The 26026-nt window shown below is 43.5% G+C and overlaps 1 protein-coding gene across 1 annotated transcript; it reads right to left on the reverse strand.

Annotated features, from left to right (window-relative positions):
- Positions 1-226: 226 nt before the first annotated feature.
- LOC309568264 (phospholipase A2 inhibitor and Ly6/PLAUR domain-containing protein-like) lies at positions 227-26026 on the reverse strand. Its single transcript, XM_082273932.1, has 6 exons — positions 25913-26026; positions 15723-15801; positions 13340-13456; positions 10867-11016; positions 5541-5681; positions 227-445 (listed from the first exon to the last, which is right to left on the reverse strand). The coding sequence occupies exons 1-6, from the start codon at positions 26012-26014 to the stop codon at positions 306-308; spliced, it is 729 nt and encodes a 242-aa protein (XP_082130058.1). The 5' UTR covers positions 26015-26026; the 3' UTR covers positions 227-305.

Genomic DNA, 26026 nt, shown 5'->3' on the forward strand with positions numbered 1-26026 from the left:
CTATAATCATTCTTGACCATAGACAGATAAAATTACCACAAAGAATTACACAAAACAAGCTGTATTTCTCCAAAAAAAAAAAAAAAAAAACCCAAGACAAAGCACAAATGGCAACATAAAAAAAAATGCAAAGCAAAAAAAAAAAAAAAAAAAAAAAACACAATACTATGCAAAGCAATTAAAAAAAAAAAAAAAAAAAGAGAGACATTTAAAAAAAAACAATTACTTTGGGTTATTGTATCTAATGAATAGACATTTTAACGGAACGATAACAGCAGTAAAAAAGTCAGATTTCTTGTCGGCTCTTAGAAGCTTCTTTTGAGACTTATGTTCCCACTAGTGCAGGTATAGGTAAATCCTTCAGATTCTCCGTCAGAAGTGCGGCTGAAGACGTCACACATGGATTGTGTGGCACAACCACGAACAGATGTTGATACTGATACGGCTTGAAAAAAAAATGACAACAGAAAGAAAATGTTAAAAATTTTAAAAGATAAGATCTTAAATGGGAACAACATTAAAATTCTATCTAAATCTTTACATAAATATTTAAATCAATGTTTTAATATTTTAAATTAAAGTTTAAAATCTTGAAATTAAATATTATTATTTTATAATAGATATATATATATATATATATATATATATATATATATATATATATATATATATATATATATATACCGGAAAAAAATTAAAGGAACACTTAGCATAGCAGTATAGCATCAAGTCAAACACACATCATAGGTTGAACTGGATGGACTGATGTCTTTTTTCAACCTCACTAACTATGTAACTATGTAAGTCAATTAAACTCCTGGAATATTGATCTGGTCAGTTAAGTAGCAGAAGGGGTTGTTTATCAGTTTCAGCTGCTTTGGTGTTATTGAAATTAACAAGGGCCCTAGATGGACAACAATGAGACAACCTCCAAAATAGGAATGGTTTTATAGGTTGAAGCCACCGACATTTTTTCCCCCCTACTCATCTTTTCTGACTGTTTGTCACTAGTTTTGCATTTGTCTAGGGTCAGTGTCACTACTGGTAGCATGAGGAGATACCTGGACCCTATAGAGGTTGCACAGGCAGTCCAACTCCTCCAGGATGGCACCTAAATACATGCCATTGCCAGAAGGTTTGCTGTGTCTCCCAGCACAGTCTCAGGAGCATGGAGGAGATTCCAGGAGACAGACAGTTACTCTAGGAGAGATGGACAGGGACGTAGAAGGTCCTTAACCCATCAGCAGGACCGATATCTGCTCCTTAGTGCAAGGAGGAACAGGATGAGCCCTACAAAATGACCTCCAGCAGGCCACTGGTGTGAATGTCTCTGACCAAACAATCAGAAACAGACCTTAAGGAGGGTGATCAGAGAGCCTGATGTCCTCTATTGGGCCCTGTACTCACTGCCCGGCACCATGAAGCTTGATTGGCATTTTCCATTGAACACCAGAATTGGCAGCTCCACCACTGGTGCCCTGTGCTTTTCACAGATGAGAGCAGGATCAACCTGAGCACATGTGACAGACGTGAAAGGGTCTGGAGAAGTTGTGGAGAACGTTATGCTGCCTGTAACATCGTTCAGCATGGCTGGTTAGGTGGTGGGTCAGTGATGGTCTGGGGAGGCATATCCATGGAGGAACGCACAGACCTCTACAGAATAGACAACGGCACCCTGACTGCCATTAGGTATTGGGATGAAATCCTTGGACCCATTGTCAGACCCTACGCTGGTGCAGTGGGTCCTGGGTTCCTCCTGGTGCACGACAATGTCCGGCCTTATGTGGTGAGAGTATGCAGCCAATTCCTGGAGGATGAAGGAATTGATACCATTGAATGGCCCCCACGCTCGCCTGATCCAATAGAACACCTCTGTGACATTATGTTTCGGTCCATCCGATGATGCCAGGTTGCACCTCAGTCTATTCAGGAGCTCCGTGATGCCCCGGTCCAGATCAGGGAGGAAATACCCCAGGACACCATCTATGGTCTCATTAGGAGCATGCCCCTATGTTGTCAGGCATGCATACAAGCACGCAGGGGCCATACAAACTACTGAGAACCATTTTGAGTTGCTGCAATGAAATTTCAGGAAAATGGACTTGCCTGCTGCATCATTTTTTTTACTTAAATTTTTGGGGTGACTTTGAATTCAGCCCTCTGTAGGGTAATAATTTTCATTTCCATCAAAAGATGTGGCATCCTTTCCTTTCTAACACATTACCCAGTCCATACCAGTATAGATCCTAACACATTACCCAGTCCATACCAGTATAGATCCTCACACATTACCCAGTCCATACCAGTATAGATCCTAACTCATTACCCAGTCCATACCAGTATAGATCCTAACACATTACCCAGTCCATACCAGTATAGATCCTAACCCATTACCCAGTCCATACCAGTATAGATCCTAACCCATTACCCAGTCCATACCAGTATAGATCCTAACACATTACCCAGTCCATACCAGTATAGATCTTAACACATTACCCAGTCCATACCAGTATAGATCCTAACACCATACTCAGTCCATACCAGTATAGATCCTAACACATTACCCAATCCAAACCAGTATAGATCCTAACACATTACCCAGTCCATACCAGTATAGATCCTAACACATTACCCAGCCCATTCCAGTATAGATCCTAACACATTACCCAGTCCATACCAGTATAGATCCTAACACATTACCCAGTCCATACCAGTATAGATCCTAACACATTACCCAGTCCATACCAGTATAGATCCTAACACCATACCCAGCCCATACCAGTATAGATCCTAACACATTACCCAGTCCATACCAGTATAGATCCCAACACATTACGCATTCCATACCAGTATAGATCCTAACACATTACCCAGTCCATACCAGTATAGTTCCTAACACATTACCCAGCCCATACCAGTATAGATCCTAACACATTACCCAGTCCATATAAGTAAAGATATCATCAGTAAAGATATAATATATATATATATATATATATATATATATATATAATTTGTTTTCTTCTTCACTGTATCTGAGCACCACAAACCAAAAACAATGTCATTAATTTTAAACATTTAAAGCAAACTCCCCCATCCCTCCATCTCTGTATGCTTTATTTTGTTGAGAAATCACTTTGAAAACAGCCCTCCTAGCATTTCTGGCCGTGGCCATCTTGAGTAAGGGCAAATGATTCATATAGCATTTACTTCCTGGAATCCATCCACCCTTAGCTCAAGCATTCATGCAAGGGAGTATGCTTAGCTGAGAAAACCCCTCCTCCCCTCCTGAAGACTCCTGGGGTGTGTGACATGAATTGCCTAGGCAAGAAACCAGGAAGTGACTGAAGAAATGTAAAAAAGAAATTTTTTTTAACACAAGTACATATGATATAATTTCCTATTTATTTACTATTGCTAGTATTAAGCATAGACAATATTGTTTGGGAGAGGGAAGTTCCAGTTTACCTTTATTTTACCACATTATGGGTGGACATCATATGACGTCTTGAGAGGGAAGCTGTTATACTGGGATGACCATAAATGTAGGGTTCCATAGCTCCGTCCCCAGAGTGGACACCAACAAAGCACCCTCCATTCACAGTGTATTGATGTAGAAAGCAGTACTGATGTTATCATGTCAGCATTGCGCTCTACATCATGGAGCGTCACCACTGAAAAAAGGACTGTAGAGGACCCTGCATTTCATGTGACCACTCTGAACAGACAGGAAAAAGGTGAGCATACAGCGCATCCGAAAAGTATTCACAGCGCTTCACTTTTTCTACATTTTGTTATGTTACAGCCTTATTCCAAAATGGATTAATTTATTTTTTTCCCCCAAAATTCTACAATACCCCATAAGGACAACGTGAAAATAGTTTTTTTTTAAATCTTTGCAAATTTATTAAAAATAAAAAAATAAAAAATCCCATATACACAAGTATCACAGCCTTTGCTTTGGTGAAGCTCCTTTGACACCAATTACAGCCTCAAGTCTTTTTGAGTATGATGCTACAAGCTTGACACACCTATTTTTGGCCAGTTTCTCCCATTCCTCTTTGCAGGACCTCTCAAGCTCCATCAGGTTGGATGGGGAGCGTCGGTGCACAGCCATTTTCACATCTTTCCAGGAATGTTCCATCGGGTTCAAGCCTGGGCTCTGGCTGGACCACTCAGGGACATTCACAGAGTTGTCCCATAGCCATTCCTTTGTTATCTTGGCTGTGCGCTTAGGGTCGTTGTCCTGTTGAAAGATGAACCTTCACCTCAGTCTGAGGTCCAGAGCGCTCTGGAGCAGGTTTTCATCAAGCATGTCTCTGTACATTGCTGCATTCATCTTTCCCTCGATCCTGACTAGTCTCGCAGTTCCTGCCGCTGAAAAAAATCCCCACAGAATGATGCTGCCACCACCATGCTTCACTGTAGTGATGGTATTTGCCAGGTGATGAGCGGTGTCTGGTGTTCTCCAGACCTGACCCTTGATCCTGGCTAGTCTCCCATTAAAACATCCCCACAGCATGATGCTGTCACCACCATGCTTCACTGTAGTGATGGTATTTGCCAGGTGATGAGTGGTGTCTGGTGTTTTCCAAACCTGACGCTTGCCATTCAGGCCAAAGAGTTTAATCTTCATTTCATCAGACCAGAGAATTTTGTTTCTCATGGTCTGGGAGTCCTTCAGGTGCCTTTTGGCAAACTCCAGATGGGCTATCGTGTGCCTTTTACTGAGGAGTGGCTTCCGTCTGGCCACTCTACTATACAGGCCTGATTGGTGGAGTGCTGCAGAGATGGTTGTTCTTCTGGAAGGTTCTCCTCTCTACACAGAGAAATGCTGGAGCTCTGTCAGTGACCATCGGGTTCTTGGTCACCTCTCTCCCCTGATCCTTTAGTTTGGCCTGGCGGCCCGCTCTAGGAAGAGTCCTTGTGGTTCCAAAATTATTTCATTTATGGATGATGGAGGCCACTGTGCTCATTGGGACCTTAAATGTTGCAGACATTTTTCGGTACCCTTCCCCAGATCTGTGCCTCCATACAATCCTGTCTCGGAGGTCTACAGACAAGTCCTTGAACTTCATGGCTTGGTTTGTGCTCTGACATGCACTGTTAACTTTGGGACCTTATATAGGTGTGTGCCTTTCCAAATCATGTCCAATCAAGGGAACTTACCACAGGTGGTCTCCAATCAAGTTATAGAAACATCTCAAGGATGATCAGTAGAAACAGGATGCACCTGAGCTCAATTTTGAGTATCATGGTAAAGGCCGTGAATACTTATGTACATGGGATATTTTAATTTTTTTTTTTTTTTAATAAATTAGCAAAGATTTGAAACAAACTTCTTTCACGTTGTCATTATGGGTGATTATTTGTAGAATTTTGGAGGAAAATTATGAATTTAATCCATTTTGGAAAAAGGCTGTAATATAACAAAATGTGGAAAAAATGAAGCACTTTGAATACTTTCAGGATGCACTGTATCAACAAAAAGAGGCCCCAAGCGACAAAGAGAAAAGAAGTTTTGGATGTGTGACCTATACCTGATACTTTAGTAGTCTCCGTAGTGCACATGGTCTCATTGCCTTTGCATTGCATGGTCTTAGTAGCAGAACAGGAGGTGGATTTGGGATCCACGCAGGATGGACACACCAAACCATTCCATACCGAGCTGACCTCCGGCACTAAGAGAGATAGAAAGAACAAAGACAGAATGTCACCAGAAACTGAAAAAATAATAATAAATATATAAATATAAAAACAAAAGATATTTGCGCTCCAGACATAAATTCAACACAGCATATAAAAAAAATTTACATATGCAAATAAGAAAGCAGCTCTACAGGAAGATCAAAATCCCATGAAGTAAAATATAAAATAGGTAAAGAGCTGCGCCAAATGTATGCAAATATGATCATGATAAATCATATAATCTCAAAACAATGAAGTCCAAATGACAGTCTTGTTGACAAAGCTGAAAAAGGAGGAAAAGACCAGATCCCGGTCAGCCAATCACCCGTGCACAGTAGGAAATCTTAAAGCGGAGTTCCGGGCACAAAAACGTTTTTTCAATAGACATACCCCCGGGACAGTCAGGGCTAGTACATTCCACAATGGCTAGCCTCTGATCTGTCCCGGTTCGCACTTACCTGCAAGAAGAAATACTCACTTATAAAATTTCTTCTACAGCGTTGCCATCTCTCTTGTGGGCAGCTGAAGCCGGCGCGGTCCTCTTCTGCGTCTTCTTCCGTGTCTTCTTCTCCCAGAATGCGCCTGCACCGGCCCCTCTCGTCACTTCCGGTGCGGCGCCGCATTCCTCCACAGCTTCTGGGCATGCCCAGAAGCTGTTTAGCAGGGGAATGCAGCGTCGCCCCGGAAGTGACGAGCGGGTCCGGTGCCGTCGCATTGATTCCTGGGAGCGATGACGTTCAGCTCCCAGGAATCATCGCAAAGAGGAAGTGACGGCGCGGGCCGCGGCACAGAGGGAGGAAGTGGAGAATAGGTGAGTATTTTCTATCTACAATTACAAGGTGAGTAAAAAAAAAAATATACCTAACTATCCAATTCCTTTTCAGGTGAAGGAGACCAAGCGGATGGGCACAAAATCGATTAGGTCGATTTTGTGCCCGGAACTCCGCTTTAATTGCACCCTGTGTTAACACTCATGGCTGCTTACTAGAGGAAATGACCCTCCTTTCACAGAGCGGTCAAAACAGGCATTGAATGATGTGAAAACAAAAGGGGGGGGGGGAGATAGCCACGATTATGGCACTTTTCCACTGCAAGTACCGGCTAGTACCGGCTCGGCTCTACTCGGTCCTGCTTGGCCCGGTTTGCTTTTCCACTGCTGGTACCGCACGGTATAGTGTCGGAACGGTTCGGTACGGTATAGGTTTGCTTTTCCACTAAAGTAGTACTAAAGTTAAGTGGGTGGGATAACAACGGGGTGGGTGGGATTCTCTGACCAATCAGTGGCTAGTAGTGACTGCATGCAAAGGATTGTGGGATATGGTACCAGTTTGGTACCTGTTGGAACCACAATCGAGTAGGTACTGTTTTTTCAGAGCCGTACCGTACCGTTCGGTTCCATGCAGTGGAAAAGCAAACCTATACCGTACCGTACCAAACCGTTCCGACCCTATACCATGCGGTACCAGCAGTGGAAAAGCACAAAAGCGTGCCGAACCGGTACGGTTCCATGCAGTGGAAAAGCGCCATTAGTGCACAAAAGGCTGCCGGTACATAGGTAATATCAGACCAGAAAAAATTGTTGTAAAAGGTTGTACAGCGCCACACACTTCATAAACAAATAAATGCAAGAGAAGTAAAAAGACTAAACAAAGTCCGTATAAAGTCCGTGAGGCCGGGTGCTAAGTGTCAGAAATGAATGAAAAGAAGTTCCGACACCATAGAGTTGAGATCACCAATCCTGGAGGAACTACGTGCTCATATAAAGTAATTCCCTTACCGGAACATTAGACCCCCGGTTAAGGAAGGTCAAACAGGCATTGATCACAGGAATCACAAATAAAGCGGTTTCCCCACAGATATCTGGCACCAGGTCCGTCACGATAACTTCATCATTGATAATAGGTCATCAAACATTCATACTTCATAGACTCCTTGTCATAATAGGTAAAGGTGCCCATTTTGTTATTCTGAAGAAATAGCGATTTGTTTTTCTGTGTCCATGTGCCAAATCGCTATTTCTTCAGAATAACAAAAAGGGGCACCTTTACCAATTATGACAAGGAGTCTATGAAGTATGAATGTTTGATGACCTATTATCAATGATGAAGTTATCGTGACGGACCTGGTGCCAGATATCTGTGGGGATACCGCTTTATTTGTGATTCCTGTGATCCATGCCTGTTTGACCTTCCTTAACCGGGATTCTAATGTTCCGGTAAGGGAATTACTTTATATATTATTTTTTTTTACTAGTAATGGCGGTGTTCTGCGATTTTTAGCGGGATTGCGACATTGGGGTGGACAGATTGTACCCCTAACTGACCTTTTTGACACTTTTGGGGGCACCAGTGACATTACTACAGTAATCAGTGCTATAAATATGCACTGTTACTGTAATAATGACACTGGCAGGGAAGGCATTAACTCAGTGGCAATCAAAGGGTTAAATGTATGCCTAGGGGTTGCTTTCTATCTGTGAGGGGGTGGAACATGTGAAATCAATACAGAGACCTGTGATCTTAAATAGGAGGATCACAGGCGCTCTGTGTTGATTCCTGAGAGAACAACGGTCTGTTGCGTTTACGACAGCAGACTACTGTTCTCTCTCCACGGGGAGCGTTCGCGGATGCCGGCGGCATTCCCCCCGCTGGCTAATGGGGGCGCTCCCATGAACCGTACAGGTACGGCTGTTCGCGCAGCCGAACCAGCCTGCTGCAGTATATCTGCGGCGGGCGGTCGGCAAGTAGTTAAAGTGTTTTTTTTTTTTCCAAAAAAACAATTGCGTTTGAAAAACTGCTGAGCAAACACTGTGTAACATTAAATATTGCAACACCCCCCATTTTATTCTCTAGGGTCTCTACCAAAAAAAATTAAATAAAAAATAATATATATATATATAGACACACACACACATATATATATATATATATACACAGTATATATACCATATATATATATATATATATATATATATATAATTTTGGGGGTTCTCAGTAATTTTCTAGCAAAAAATACTGATTTTACCTAAACAACAAGTGTCAGAAATAGGCCTGGTCCTTAACCACTTTACCACCGGAGGATTTTCCTGCTAAAAGACCAGGGGGTTTTTTGCGATTTTTTACTGCGTGACTTTAACGGACAATTGCGCGGACGTGCGACGCTGTACCTAAACGAATTTCACGTCCTTTTTTTTCCACAAACAGAGCTTTCTTTTGGTGGTATTTGATCACCTGTGCGATTTTTTGATCACGCGCTATAAACAAAAAAAGAGCGTAATTTTTGCAAAAATAACAATATTTTTCACTTTTTTTTATATGAAATTCCCCCCCAAAAAAAATGTAAAAATCAAAATTTTTTAACATTTTCGGCCAATTTGTTTTACGCTACCTATGTTTGGTAAAAAAAATAGCAAAAAGCGTATTTTGATTGGTTTGCGCAAAAGTTATCGCGTTTACTAACAAAGGGAAAGATTTTTGTCATTTTTGGTGTTTTTTTTTTTAACGAGTAATGGCGGCGATCTGCGATTTTTTTTTGCGGTACTGCGACATTGCGGCGGACAGATCGGACCCTTGACTGACATTTTTGATACTTTTGGGGGTATCAGTGACATTACTGCAGTAATCAGTGCTATATATATGCACTGTTACTGCAAAAATGACACTGGCAGGGAAGGGGTTAACTGTATTGGACAGGGAGGGGTTAAGTGTGTCCAAGGGGCGTGCTTCTAACTGTAGTGGGACATTGCTATTGGTGTAAAAACAAAGATCAACGGTTCTACATAGTAGAACCGTCTGATCTTCATTTTTACACAGGGAGAACTGACAGGCGGCTTGTTTACACAAGCCGCTCTGTCTTTCTCTAGCTGTACCGGCGATCGTAGTGTGACCGGCGGACATCGGGTCCACCAGTCACACTCCCGCACTCCTCCGTGAACGAGCCGAGGCGCGCGCGTGCCTCGGCGAGCGCGCGCTCGCCCGCTATTGGCTCTAGAAGGAGTGACAGGCGAGCGACGTAGACCTACGTCACTCTACCTGGCCGGGGCCGACTGCCGCAGTAAATATACTGTGAGCAGTCGGCAAGTGGTTAAGCGATTTATCAATTTATGGAGGGTTTTTATATACAAATGTTGCTGTTGTGGGGGGGAGGGGAGACCAGAAAATATATAATAATATTTTATAATATATAATAATAATATACAATATATAATAATAATAATATATAATAATATATTATAATAATAATAATATATGATAATATATTATAATATATAATAATAATAATATATAATAATAATATATAATAATAATAATATATAATAATAATATATAATAATAATAATATATAATAATATATTATAATATATAATAATAATATTTTATTATATCAGTGGATGAAACTTCAGCTTTAAAGTACCATATAGAAGGGAATTTTTTTATAATTCTTCAATACTCATTCTTCAATAAAGCTTTTTTTTGGAAAAAAAAAAAGAAAGAAGGGAATGACTTACAGGTGGGTAAAGGTGGGACGCAGTTGTCGGTGGTGCAGCAGGAAGTAGCCATTCTTACCCTCCCATCACCGGGACGGCTGCCAGTGCCAGTTATTTCGCAAATCTTCTGAACATAATATAAAGATATATATATATATATATATATATATATATATATATATATATATATATATATATATATATACACACACATATATATATATACACACATATATATATATATATATATATATATATATATATATATATATATATATATATATATATATATATATATATAATGTTTGGGGGTTTGGGGGTTCTAAGTAATTTTCTAGCAAAAAATACTGATTTTACTTTAACAAAAAGTGTCAGAAATAGGCCTGGTCCTTAAGTGATTTATCAATTTATGGAAGGTTTTATATACAAATTTCATTAGCATGTTGCTATTGGGGGGGAGGGGAGACCAGAGAATATATAACAATATTTTATAATATATAATAATAATAATATATAATATATAATAATAAAATAATATATTATAATATATAATATATAATAATAATATAGTATTATATCAGTGGATGAAACTTCAGCTTTAAAGTACTATATAGAAGGGAATTTTTTATAATTCTTCAATACTCATTCTTCAATAAAGCTTTTTTGGAAAATATAAGAAGGGAATGACTTACAGGTGGGTAAAGGTGGGACGCAGTTGTCGGTGGTGCAGCAGGAAGTAGCCATTCTTACCCTCCCATCACCGGGACGGCTGCCAGTGCCAGTTATTCCGCACATCTTCTGAGCACCACAGGTCAGGGTGTACAGAGCCCAGGTGGCGTCTCCTGAAATCGGAACATTCTGTTACATTCGGGATTAAAAAGAAGTTCAGACAATTGTTCATTATACTGTACAGGATTTCCAGGAGGATCTGCAGCCTCACTTCAGCCATTTTTCTTTTTAGTTTAGCTTTGAACTTTTTTTCTGGTTGACCTAATGCCGGGGTCTCCAAACTTTTCCAACGAAGGGCCAGTGGATAGAAAAATTTGCGCTATTCACTAATGCACCTGCGCATAGGATAATTAGTGAAGAAAAGTGCTGATGCAATACACTCACCTATGAGTAATTAGCCGTAAATAATTACTTAATTTCATACCTTAATAAATGTGTTATTAAAATTCATCAAGGAATATTGAGGTGAATATGTGAATCAATAAGTGAATAATTAAACAAATGAATAAATAGGTAAATAAATAAATACATGAGCAGCACGTCAAAAAAGCACTGAATACGCTCCATGATGCACAAGAAAAAAAAAAAAAAGGGTTAATAGACCGCGCTCAATTAAAATGCAAAACCAAACAGTGATCACATAAATTGATTGTGAGTCTCTTTCAATAACCAAATTTCTGTGTATAATTACAGTCCAATTTATATGTGAAAAAAGGACCAGTTAACCACTTCAGCTCTGGATGTTATTACCCCCCCCCCTTCTTGACCAGACCATTTTTTGCGATACGGCACTGTGTTACTTCAACTGACAATTGCGCGGTTGTGCGACGCTGTACCCAAATAAAATCAATGTCTTTTTTTTCCCCCACAAATGAAGTTTTCGTTTGGTGGTATTTGATCACCTCTACAGTTTTATTAAATTTTTTGCGCTATAAACAAAAACAATATTTTTCGGGTATTCCAGGACTCCGGGACATGAACCATTTTCCAGGACGGTCCCGGCGACTCAGGGACAGTTGGGAGGTATGAATATAGTGAAAAAAATTCAACCAGATTAGTCTGTCCACAGTTGCCACTAGAATGCATACTGGAACATGGTGCCGCTGCAGCCCATGCCAAAAATGAGAAAACTTACTTATTTTGGAAATGTAGGGTCAGAGTTCAATGGATCCACTCACTTCTGGGAGGCAGGCTCCAGACATAGAAAGTGTAAGGAACGCACGGTGACATCCCGGGGGGCGTACGAGAACGCACATGTGCGAATTCACTCATTCCCGTTTAAAAATACGCTCATTGAGAATTTTTTTTTGTCAAAGACATGTAGCTAAATACATTTTGGCCTAAATGTATGACAAAAATGGAATATATTGGATATATTTTTTAACAGTCAAAGTAGAAAATGTCAATTTTTTGCAAAAGTTTTGCTTTTTTATTAATATCGCAAAAAATAAAAAGCGCAGAGGTGATCAAATACCACCAAAAGAAAGCTCTGTTTTTGGGGAAAAAAAGGATGTAAATTTTGTTTGGGTACAGGATTGCATGACCATGCAATTGTCAGTTAAAGTCACACAGTGCCAAGTTGAAAAAAGTGGCCTGGTCATTGAGCAGCAAAATCCTCCAGTCTTAAAAGTGGTTAATGGCAAACTTGCGTTCGCCAATGCGCATGCGCGCACGCGAAGGCACGCATGCAATAGCGTCACAATTTGGCACCATACGTGGCTTATATAAAGGTGACTGACACACTTGTTCCTTGCTGTCTTGTCTGCAGCTTTACCTGTACTCCTGATCAGTGGCGCCTGGTGTATTGGGGGCGCTGGACGTATAGAGTTCAATGGGGCTTTTTTTTTTTTTTTTTAACCATGTGACTAGAGCAAGAGGCTCTCATAGGCTTAAAAAAAAAAAAGGCCCACAAGACCCATCCACTTGTGTGACAATAACGAATGAATATGAAGATCTGTCTCATGGCCAGGTCCTATAGCCCACGCTGTCATCGTCCCCCAGGCATGGATGCAGGAAGCTGACCAGGTGACAATAAAAAAAATATGATTAAGAAAAGCCCCCTCCCACCAATTGTGTAATGGGTGGTGGGAGGAGTCATAGGATGCAAAGTCGTATTTATGGGTGGAGTTCTGCTTTACTGTTAAACAAGAGCGGTGGGGGAGTTCTGGGACCGAATAGGTAATCGATAGGAACCTTTCTGGAGGAACATTTATAATGTGCAAGACTCTCCGAGGACTTCCCTCAGGTTTGCAAAACTGAGAACATTTTACTTTTTAAAGAATTCTTTGAATATCAAAGGCAATTTTACGAATTTTCTGTAAACAAACTTTTTTTTCCATTTATTACAGAAGGCTGAGAAGACTCATTTATGGATCTCTGTTGCCAACTACGCATTCAGAGTCTAGCTCCGCCTTCAGTTCTTAAAGAGGAACTCACCTGCTTCATATGAGGTGTAAGTAACCAGACACGCAGAGCCGGGAAGGCAAGTCTTGATGGGGCCGATGCATGAAGTGTTGTGCGTAGTTCCACACATCGCACAGGACAGCGAGGAACCTAAAGTCAGAGAAATCAGTGACAGTCTGTACATGGGTCATAGCAAAGATGGTATCATTTAGCCCAATCAGTGTCGGGACAAGCTCAAATGGCGCCCAAGGTGAAGATGCCGAAATATACATATTTCTGGCATAAAATATTTTCATTATAGCTCTGCCAAACAAATGTATCCATTTTTTTTCAAGTTTAAATATGAAAACATAAAAAAAAGCTAAGGGAAGAAGGTGAAGAAGGGGTTAATAAAAGAAGATTAGTGCTAGTAAAGGGTTAAACTTTAATTTATTGAATTTAATAGGTTTATATTTTACATCAAACACTAATTTATGGCTTATTTGCACCGGCCCTGTTGGGCTGTGTTGGGCAGGGTTGCCCAACGTAGTCCAAACACATGGACAAGGCGATTTGTCCTATGTCCTAATGCTGCTTCAATATATACATTACAACCCTTTTTCTAAGGCAATAAGTGCAGGTACTTCCCTCCCTGAGTCACTGCTTGTCTCTGCCCCCTACCCATCTCTGAATATCATCCCTTGGTTCCCCCCCCCTACCCACCTTCCAGTACCACCCCTTTTAGAGAATACAGACCCAAATAACATTTTGTGGTGCTAAGTAATTTGTATGGAATGTATTAATGCCACCAAGAACAATAGACCTCCATCAGCAACAATAGATCCCCTGTGAGCATCATCATCCCCCAGCAACAATAGATCCCTCAAGCAACAATAGATTCCCCCAGAAACAATAGACCCCTGCCAGCAACAATAGATCCCTCACCAGCCAGCATCAATAGCCCCTCCAGCAGCCAGCATCAATAGCCCCTTCAGCAGCCAGCAGCAATAGCCCCTCCAGCAGCCAGCAGCAATAGCCCCTCCAGCAGCCAGCAGCAATATCCCCTCCAGCAGCCAGCATCAATATCCCCTCCAGCAGCCAGCATCAATAGCCCCTCCAGCAGCCAGCAGCAATATCCTCTCCAGCAGCTAGCAGCAATATCCCCTCCAGCAGCCAGCAACAATATCCCCTCCAGCAGCCAGCAGCACTATCCCCTCCAGCAGCCAGCATCAATAGCCCCTCCAGCAGCCAGCAGCAATATCTCCTCCAGCAGCCAGCAGCAATATCCCCTCCAGCAGCCAGCAGCAATATCCCCTCCAGCAGCCAGGATCAATAGCCCCTCCAGCAGCCAGCAGCAACATCCCCTCCAGCAGCCAGCAGCAATATCCCCTCCAGCAGCCAGCAGCAATATCCCCTCCAGCAGCCAGGATCAATAGCCCCTCCAGCAGCCGGCAGCAATATCCCCTCCAGCAGACAGCAGCAATATCCCCTCCAGCAGCCAGCAGCAATATCCCCTCCAGCAGCCAGGATCAATAGCCCCTCCAGCAGCCAGCAGCAATATCCCCTCCAGCAGCCAGCAGCAATATCCCCTCCAGCAGCCAGGATCAATAGCCCCTCCAGCAGCAATATCCCCTCCAGCAGCCAGCAGCAATATCCCCTCCAGCAGCCAGCATCAATAGCCCTTCCAGCAACCAGCAGCAATATCCCCTCCAGCAGCCAGCATCAATACCCCTCCAGCAGCCAGCAGCAATAGACCCTCCAGCAGCCAGCAGCAATAGACCCTCCAGCAGCCAGCAGCAATAGACCGGTCCCTCAAAAGTAGACCTCTCCCAGCAACAATCCCCCCCCCCCCCCCCCAGCAAAATAAGACCACCTGCAGAAACAACAAATCTTCCCCAGCAACTATATACCCCCTACACCAATAGATCCCTCAGCAGCTAGCAACAATAGACCCCATGGAACAATAGAGCTCCCCCCCCCCCGCTAGCAACATTAGATCCTTGGACCCCTAAGTCGCACACCATTTTTCCCAATAAGTGCCATTCATATCTGTGCAACTTAAAGTCACAGAAACTTTAAAGTAGTTCCTGCACTACTTTGGTCCAACTTTTTTGTGACTTGAGGGCCATAGACTTCAATGTAAACCCTCACAAGTCGCACCTGCATGATATACATGTGACTTGTATGCGGCTTTGGACTTAATTCCAGAGTTGTATCAAAGTTGCATCAAGTCACAATGGAAATCGCACGATTTTGGAGTTGCACAAGTGTGAATGGACTCTGAATGTATAAATAAGTACAGAGCTACATTCATTTGTATTTGCCTGGATGTCGGCTTTGATGTTTGTTTTGTATTTAGAATACTGTAACTTTTTTAATAAAATAAACAAAATAAAAAAAATATACAATGTTCCTCAGGGATAGACAAAACACTCACCAGATGGTACCAAAGCCAAAAAGATCGGGAGAATCCAAAAAAAAGTCGCCATGCTTGATGTTTTCTCTTCCTTGGGCTGCTATAAGGTAGAGGAGCGTATTCAGTTAGACATTCGGGTATATTGATCACTTACACTTCTGTCAATAGAGACATTTAAAGCAGTCCACCCAAAACTGATATTCCCAATCTTGACGTTTAGGATCCGTTCACACTAGTGTGGCTTGCTTTGAGACTTTTGACACATGAAGTTGGATGACAAGTGGCAGCCCATTTATTTCAATGGCACCTATTCCAATCTTTGCAACTTTAGTCGCAGCGTCTTCCGGACCGCCCACCGTGTATTTACGCCGCTACTTTGACGTTAAATACCGGAGTTATGGCAGCAGATAGCTACCATAACCCTGGCATTTTTTTACACGGCGGGCGGTCTTCTTTCATATAAAAGTGGTCCCAGCGGTGGATTCCCCACAGGATCACTTTATGGGCGGCGCCCTCCTCCCGCCGCTTTTTGGTTGTTTTCTTCGGAGCCGTCGGTAGCAGGGAAAACGATCCGATCCCCTGTGGTCTTGGGCAGGAAGTCGAGTGAGGGCAAGATGGCCCCCACTCCACTCTATAGCTTTGGAATACCAGAACGTCAGACTTCACTTCCGCCTTAACCCCACTGGCGGTATTCCCAAGTGTGGCTCGGGGTTAATTTTCAGTACCAAAAGCGGTAACCGCGAGCCACATTTGGGATTACCCCAGAATCACACTCACCTTCCCTGCGATCCCCCGCCGTCCTCCCCGCCGTCCTCACACTTTCTCCCTGCTCTGTGCTCGGCTGCCGGCACCTGTCTTCCGGTTCTCTTCCCTATGAGCGTTGCGACACAGCGGGGTGGAACCGGCGGCAATTTCAAAAATGTAAATACACCAAATGAGATGATACAAAGCTGTGATCCTAACGGATTACACTGTATCATCCAATTTCACCACAGGATTTCACCTGGTGACTTTTCCAGTGCCCTGCCTGTGCTTTTCCAGTACTTTGTGCCTGGAAAATAGAGAACTACCATGGCATACAAAAAGCATTCTTTTTTCGCAAAAGCGCTTTTAGATGACCTGGAAAACAGCGACAGCGAAACTGAGTTACTTGAAGAACTGAGCGATAGCGATTCGTGGGAAAATTTGTGATCAGGTACGGAAAGTAAGGAAAGCGACAATTCTGATGCCTCTTTCTGGCACATCGCACCGATGGAAATTCTGAAGAATCATTTGATATATTTCCCAAATTCCACAAGCGATGTGCCAGAAAGAGACATCAGAATCGTCACTGTCCTCACTTTCCGTACCTGATGACGAATTTTCCCACTAATCGCTATCGCTCAGTTTTTCAAGTAACTCAGTTTCGCTGTCGCTGTTTTCCAGTTCGTCTAAAAGCGCTTTTGCGCAAAAAGAACGCTTTTTGGACGCCATGGTCGTTCTCTATTTTCCAGGCACAAAGCACTGGAAAAGCACAGGCAGGGCACTGGAAAAAGTCACCAGGTGAAATCCTGTGGTGAAATGGGATGATACAGTGTAATCCGTTAGGATCACAGCTTTCTATCATCTCATTTGGTGTATTTACATTTTTAAAATTGCCGTCGGTTCCACCCCCTGCATCGCAACGCTCGCAGGGAAGGGAACTGGAAGACAGGTGCCGGCATCGGCTGAGCACAGAGCGGGAGGATGGCAGGGGAGGACAGCAGGAGGAGGGCAGGGGAGGACGGCAGGGAAGGACAGCAGGAGGACAGCAGGAGGACGGCAGGGGAGGACAGCAGGAGGACAGCAGGAGGACGGCAGGGGAGGACAGCAGGAAGACGGCAGGGGAGGACGGCAGGGAAGGACGGCAGGGGAGGACAGCAGGAGGAGGGCAGGGGAGGATGGCGGAAGGACGGCGGAAGGACGGCAGGGGAGGACGGCAGGGGATCGCAGGAAAGGTGAGTTTTAAAATATAAAACAACAGATTTCCATGCAAAACAATGTACCGATTTTAGCACAGAAATCCTGACATAATCAGACCACCAGGGAGGTTAAGAAGTTAAGATTGTATGGCTGAATTTGCATCACATTTGGACACAACTCGCACAGGACCCTTTTTTTGGGTCCGCACCAGAATCGGATCGCATGGATGTTCACACCTGATTCCTTCCCTGATTCCTCCATCCCCCCTTTGGAAAATCTTATTCTGTAGTCTATCTAGTAACCTGGAGTGCTAGCACCGAGGACAGACACACATGGACGGTTCCGTTCTCTTCCTGCGGAAACTCACAAATCTCTCCATAGACAGCTATAGAGGAAGTTCCGTGTTTAGCTACCATAAAAGGAAACATAGAAGTATTTCAAAAGTTAGTAGGAACTTGGTAAAGCCGAACTTCACCGTAAGACTCTGTTTACATATATTCGGTCGGAGAGCTGCTTTTAGAAATCACGGGGCCCCGTACAGCCTACGTGGCAGCCCCCCCCCCCCCCCCCCAAATATATCAAGACAAAAATACAAAAATATCACAAAAAATACACTAAAATCATTATTAGCGGACACAAACATAACAGCGAACCCGTGTAAATTGGCCCTTTTTAATTATTTTTTTACATTTAAAAAAAAGATTATAATTTTTTTTAAATGTTAAAAATGTGTACAATAATTTTATTTTACAATTTATTTAAATTGTTAAATAAAATGTTTAATTATTATTTTTTGGACACGGAAGCCTGCAGCGATGTGGGGGGGGGGGGGGTGGAGAAGCAATAACAGGAACAATGCCCTGTGTCTGTGTCTCTCCCTGTAGCAGCTGAAAGCTGGCAGGAGGGGGAGAAACTGGCTTTCAGCTGCTGCAGAGAGCCACACAGGGCTTCCTTCTGTAGGTGCCCCTCCGCCTGACCGCACCGATTCCTCGTGCTGTTGGGGCCCCCCTGTGTGCCCGGGCCCCCTACAGGAGGATTGGTGGTCCCCCCCTATCAGGAGCCCTCTGTGGCCACGGTTTCAGCGTGGGAGTCTGGCGCATTTCTTTTCACCAGTTCAGGTGAAATTCAGGAGAAAATTTTTACCTGAACTTGTCCCAAAAATCGTAAAAAAAAGAACCCTGTTTAAAACCGCACCATTGAGAAGGCTGCCTGTTCATATGTTATGCGAATCAGATGGGTTTCAAAATGCATCCAATTTGCATATATATAAACCCAGCCAAAAGGGAAAGTTCTGCTTCGTGCCTTCCTTCCCTCCTTCTTTTCTATTTTCTGCACCCGTTACCTGGTTTTGAGATACCTGCTCCCACTTTTGGTCTACATTCCGTACCTGATGACGAATTTTCCCACCAATCGCTATCGCTCAGTTCTTCAAGTAACTCCGTTTCGCTGTCGCTGTTTTTCAGTTCGTCTAAAAGCGCTTTTGCGCAAAAATAATGCTTTTTGGACGCCATGGTCGTTCTCTATTTTCCAGGCACAAAGCACTGGAAAAGCACAGGCAGGGCACTGGAAAAGTCACCAGGTGAAATCCTGTGGTGAAATTGGATGATACAGTGTAATCTGTTGGGATCACAGCTTTCTATCATCTCATTTGGTGTATTTACATTTTTGAATTTGCCGCCGGTTCCACCCCCCTGTGTCGCAACGCTTGCAGGGAAGGGAACCGGAAGGCAAGTGCTGGCATCTGCCGAGCACAGAGCGGGGGGACGGCGGTGGAGGACGGCAGGGGGAGGACAGCTGAAAGACAGCGGGAGGACGGAGGGGAGGACAGCGGGAGGACGGCTGGAGGACAGCCTGAGGACGGAGGGGGAGGACGGCGGGAGGACGGAGGAGGATGGCGGGGGAGAACGGCTGGAGGACAGCGGGAGGACGGAGGGGGAGGACAGCGGGAGGACGGAGGGGGAGGACGGCGGGAGGACGGAGGAGGATGGCGGGGGAGAACGGCTGGAGGACAGCGGGAGGACGGAGGGGGGGGACAGCGGGAGGACGGAGGAGGATGGCGGGGGAGAACGGCTGGAGGACAGCGGGAGGACGGCGGGGGAGGACAGCGGTGGAGGATGGCGGGGGGAGGACGACGGGGGAGGACAGTGGGAGGATGGTGGGGGATCACAGGGGAAGGTGAGTTTTAAAATATAAAACAACAGATTTCCATGCAAAACAATGTACCGCTTTTAGCACAGAAATCCTGACATAATCAGACCGCCAGGGAGGTTAATGATTATGGCTTACGGCGAGTGACACCCCAAAATGTAATATCTCAGAAAATTAGAATATTACATAAAACCAATAAAAAAAAGTTTAATACAGAAATGCTGACTTAGTAAAAAGTCTGTCCATGTACAGTATAGTATGCACTCAATATTTGGTCGGGGCTCCTTTTGCACAATATGCTGCATCAATGGGGCATGGCATGGAGGCGATCAGCCTGTGGCACTGCTGAGGTGTTATGGAAGCCCAGGTTGCATTGATAACAGCCTTCAGCTTGCCTATGGATAGTAAAATGTAAATGCAACACCCACTAATTTATTCTCTAGGGCCTCTGCCTTAAAAAAATACTTAATGTTTGGGGGGTTCTAAGAAAGTTTTCAGTAAAGAGGAGCAGACAACCTGTTGGTACCCACATGCAGTGCTAGGACACGGAAGGCAAAATTGCACCCCCCCCCCCCAAACCATGAGCCGTAAACTCAATCAGCAGCATCAGTTTTTGCGCTGAAGTGACCAAGGCAGCTGCCTTTTCTGCCTACCCCTTGGCCCTGTACATGTGCAGCAAGAATAGTGCCCCATATCAGGGCAGCACTGTTACAGTGTTTAACAGCAGCATGCATCACTGCAGGGGGAGCATGCATTGCAGCATTTTCCCCGCTTACCTCTGCTCAGTCTTTTCTCTCTTTTCCTTAGTAGTCCTCTGCTCAAGCCAAGGATCCTATGGTAGTGTCAGAGCCATTCCTCCCCCTATCCTGTGTTCTCTATGACCGGCCTTCACTCAAAGGCATGAGGAGGAGTTGGAGCGCATAGATAACTAGCCTCTTCCTCCCTCCCTGCTTTGCATTGACCTTGTATACAACCCCCCCTGTGATTGAGGAATGTAGAAGTGCCAGGTTGCACAGCTGATTGAGATGGAAGTAGGAGTTCTTCTTTTGATATTTATTAGCCCATCACCAATCAGCCTTTTGTGTGTCTATATAGGATATCTCTATATACAGGAGAGTACAGCCCCCCCCCCTCCCCCACTCACTCATAGGTATTGTGCTAAGTGTTAGGAACTATTCGCATCATCATGTTGTAGGAACATAACTGTGCGCATTACTACATCCCAAGGCACTGTGTGCTTCTGATGAGGGTGTCATTCATCATTTGTCATGAGGGTGTCATTCATTCTGAATTGGGGGTGCCATTTATTCTGTGCATGGGGGTACCATTTTTTCTGAGTTAGGTGTGCCATTCATTCTGAATTAGAGGTGTCTTTCAGTCTGAAATGGGGTGGCATTCATTCTGTGCTGTTCATTCTAAATTAAGGTTGTCCTTCATTCTTTACGTGGGGGTGCCATCCATTCTCAACTGGGGTGCCTTTTGTCCTGTGCATGGGATGTTATTCATTCTGTGCATGGAGGTGCCAATTATTTGGAAATATGGTGCCCTTCATTCTGTGCATGGGGGTACCTTTCCTTCTGTGCATCAGGAGCTATTCATTCTGTGTATGGGGGTGCCATTCATTTGGAAATAGGGTGCCATTCTTTCTGTGCATGGGGGTAACTTTCATTCTGTGCATGGGGGTGCCATTCATATGGAATTGGGTTGACATTCATTTTGTAGATGGGGGTGCCATTCATTATGTGTACAGGAGTGCCATTCATTTGGAAATGGGGTGCCATTCATTCTATATATGGGGGTGCCATTCATTTGAAAATAGGGTGCCATTCTTTCTGTGCATGGGGGTAACTTTCATTCTGTGCATGGGGGTGCCATTCATATGGAATTGGGTTGACATTCATTTTGCAGATGGGGGTGTCATTCATTTTGAAATGGGGTGTCATTCATTATGTGTACGGGAGTGCCATTCATTTGGAAATGGTGTGCCATTCATTCTATGTATGGGGTGCCATTCATTTGGAAATGGGGTGGCATTCATTCTGTGCATGGGGGTGAAGTTCATTCTGTATTGAGGTTGCCATCCATTCTGGACTGGGGGTGCCTTTTGTTCTGTGCATGGGAAGCTATTCTGTTTATGGGGGTGCCATTCATTTGGAAATGGGGTGCCATTCATTCTATGTATGGGGGTGCCATTCATTTGGATATGGGGTGGCATTCATTCTGTGCATGGAGGTGAAGTTCATTCTGTATTGAGGTTGCCATCCATTCTGGACTGGGGGTGCCTTTTGTTCTGTGCATGGGGAGCTATTCTGTGTATGGTGGTGCCATTCATTCTGTGCATGGGGGTACCATTCGTTCTGTGAATGGGGACGCCATTCATATGGAATTGGGTTGCCAATTGTTTTGTGGATGGGGGTGCCATTCATTTCGAAATGGGGTGCCATTCATTCTGTGTACGGGGTGCCACACATTTAACCCTTTGATCGCACCTGGTGTTAACCCCTTCCCTGCCAGTGTCATTATTACAGTAACAGTACAAATTATTTAGCACTGATTACTGTAGTAATGTCACTGGTACCCCCAAAAGTGTCAAAAATGTCAGTTAGGGGTCCGATCTGTCCCCCCGCAATGTCACAGTCCCGCAAAAAATCGCAGATTGCCGACATTACTAGAAAAAAAAAAACACAATAAAAATGACATAAATCTTTCATGTAGTTAGTAGATGCGATAACTTTTGTGCAAACCAATCAAAGTACGCTTATTGCAATTTTTGTTTACCAAAAATATGTAGCAGAAAACAAATTGGCCTAAAATGTTAAAAATTTGGATTTTTTTTTTTTTTTTTGAGAATGTTATATAGCAGAATGTAAAAAATATTGTTTTTTTTTTTCCAAAATTGTCACTCATTTTTTTGTTTATAGCGCACAAAATAAAAATCGCACAGGTGATCAAATACCATCAAAAGAAAGCTCTATGTGTGGGAAAAAAAAGGACATCAATTTTATTTGGGTACAGCTTTGCACGACTGCGCAATTGTCTGTTAGATTAACGCAGTGCCGAATCGCAAAATAGGGCCTGGTCATTAAGGGGGCAAATCCTTCCTGACTTAAAGTGGTTAAAGTTTTTGTGTGTGTAAAGGCAGGCGTCCCAATACTTTTGGTAATATAGTGTATGTAGATTGTAAGCTCTAATGAGCAGGGCCCTCTGATTCCCCCTGTATTGAATTGTATTGTAACTGTATTGTCTTCCCCCACACTGTAAAGCGCTGCGCAAACTGTTGGCGCTATATAAATTCTGTATAATAATAATGTGTATATACGGTATATATATATATATATATATATATATATATATATAATTCAGTATATACTACATGTTACTCATGTACTATAATGGATGAAGGCGACTCTCTACACTCTGTCCTGTGATACGCTGTAAGTTTTGTTACGCAATTCTCCTTCCTCTTGATAAATCTTTAAATAATAAAAAACAAATAAAAGAAAGAAAGAGTTACTTCTTGAAACATTGTTACTCCACCAAAGTCAGATTGTTTGTACTTACAATGTAAATCCAGAGTCCCCAGAACTGCGTCTTCTAAGATCCCCCTTCACTTGACTTCTGAGCCTCACTATCACCCATCCCCCAACAACAGATGAACCAATGGAATGAATTGCAATCTGCGTAACAGTTTCACTTTCATCTTCCTCCTCCTCAAAAATCCCTGAGAGGAAACAAGTCTAAGAGCGGGATCACATTTCACGACATTAGACATCGCAATGGTTCGCACCGCACTGCAAATCACATGCGATGTCTGTGCGATGCGATACGGATTGTATGTCTGAATTCGCATCGCATTCCGACCAAAGTCGCACGGGACCCTTTTTTTGGGTCCGCACCAGAATCGGATCGCATGGGTGTTCACCCCTATGAGATCCAATTCATGCCCGAACTGGCAGTTAAGGGGGAACTCTGATGGGGACACTGATGTAAAGGGGCACTTTGATGGGGACATTGATTTAAAGGGGCACTCTGATGGGGACATTGATGTAAATGGGCACTCTGATGGGGACACTGATGTAAAGGGGAGCTCTGATGGGTACACCGATGTAAAGGGGCACTCTGATGGGGACACCGATGTAAAGGGGCACTCTTATGGGGACACCAGTGTAAAGGGGCACTCTGATGGGGACACTGATGTAAAGGGGCACTCTGATGGGGTCACCGATGTAAAGGGGCACTCTGATGGGGACATTGATGTAAAGGGTCACTCTGATGGGAATATTGATGTAAAGGGGCACTCTGATGGGGACACTGGTGTAAAGGGGCACTCTGATGGGGACACTGATGTAAAGGGGCACTCTGATGGGGACAACAGTGTAAAGGGGCACTCTGATGGGGACACTGATGTAAAGGGGCACTCTGATGGGGTCACCGATGTAAAGGGGCACTCTGATGGGGTCACCGATGTAAAGGGGCACACTGATGGGGACATTGATGTAAAGGGTCACTCTGATGGGAATATTGATGTAAAGGGGCACTCTGATGGGGACACTGATGTAAAGGGGCACTCTGATGGGGACACTGATGTAAAGGGACACTCTGATGGGGACACCGATGTAAAGGGGCACTCTGATGGGGACACCAGTGTAAAGGGGCACTCTGATGGGGACACCAGTGTAAAGGGGCACTCTGACCCCCCACGCTGGTCATTCTGCATTGAAAGGGGGCACGCTGGTCATTCTGCATTGAAAGGGGGCACGCTGGACATTCTGCATTGAAAGGGGGCACAATGGTCATTCTGCATTGAAAGGGGGCAGGCTGGTCATTCTGCATTGAAAGGGGGCACGCTGTTCGTTCTGCATTGAAAGGGGGGCATGCTGGTCATTCTGCATTGAAAGGGGGCACGCTGTTCGTTCTGCATTGAAAGGCGGCACGCTGGTCATTCTGCATTGAAAGGGGGGCACGCTGGTCTCTCTGCATTGAAAGAGGGCACACTATACCTTGATTCCGGAAGGCCCCTTTCACACTAGCGTTTTTTTCCGCAATGCAATGCCTATTACATTTTTCTGTTTGCGCCCCCCCACCCCCCAAAATTTTGAGCACCAGCCGCCAGTGCCTACAGACTAAATACGATACACTGATTTGGGTTATTTCTAACAAAGAAATATAGCAGAATACATTTTGGGCTAAATTAATGAAGAAAAAATGTTATTTGCAAAATTTGTATAACAGAAACAGTATGTATAAAAAAAACTAATTAATTTTTTTTTTTATTTCTTCATTTTCCAAAAAATTATGACAAAAACAAATTACAACTTCAAAAAACTCGCCATGTCTCTTACTAAATACCCTAGACCAGAGATCTTCAAACTATGGCCCTCCAGATGTTGCGGAACTACACATCTCATGAGGCATTGTAAAACACTGACATTCACAGACATGACTAGGCATGATGGGAATTGTAGTTCCTGAACAACTGGAGGGCCATAGTTTGGAGACCCCTGCCCTAGACCGACTACTTTCCAGAAATGGGTCATTTGTACTATCCTGACATTTTAGGGCCTCAAGAAATTCGTCAATACATCAGGATTAATACATTTTCAGATATATATCCCATAGTTTGTGGACTCTATGACTTTCCTACAGACTAAAAAATATACACTGATTTGGGTTATTTTCAAAGAATTGTAGCAATATACATTTTGGGCTAAATTTTTGAAGAAGAATTATTTATTTGTGAAATTTTATTACCCAGAAATGAAGAAAAATGCATTTTTTTTTATTTCAGTCATATTTTTTGTTTATTTAGCAAAAAATAAAAAAATCCAGTGGTGTTCAAATACCACCAAAAGAAAGTTCTAGTTGTGTAAACAAAATTATATAAATTTCCTTTGGGTACAGTGTCACATGACCGTGCAATTGTCATTCAAAATGTGACAACGCTAAAAGGTGAAAATTGGCCTGGGCAATTCGGGAAGGGGGGCCCTGTCAGATGGGCTGCACAGGGCCCCTCGTGATTTTTAACAGCAGCCCTGATTGAGGGTTTATGCTAAAGTCCAGAACTTAAGCAATCAGTGTCAAAGCTTGGTGGTCTTATCAGAAATTGTTTGCAAAATTCTTACCGTTCTTCGGTGGGTGAGGATCCAACCTAATTGAAGTTCATCTGTCTGGAAGAAGGACAGAACTTTAGCCCACTGTCTTACAAAGAGCCGTCCAGCTGACATTCACCCCCCCCC

This window comes from Pelophylax lessonae, assembly GCF_965119305.1.
Source record: "Pelophylax lessonae genome assembly, chromosome: 12".
NCBI classification, from domain to species: Eukaryota; Metazoa; Chordata; class Amphibia; order Anura; family Ranidae; genus Pelophylax; species Pelophylax lessonae.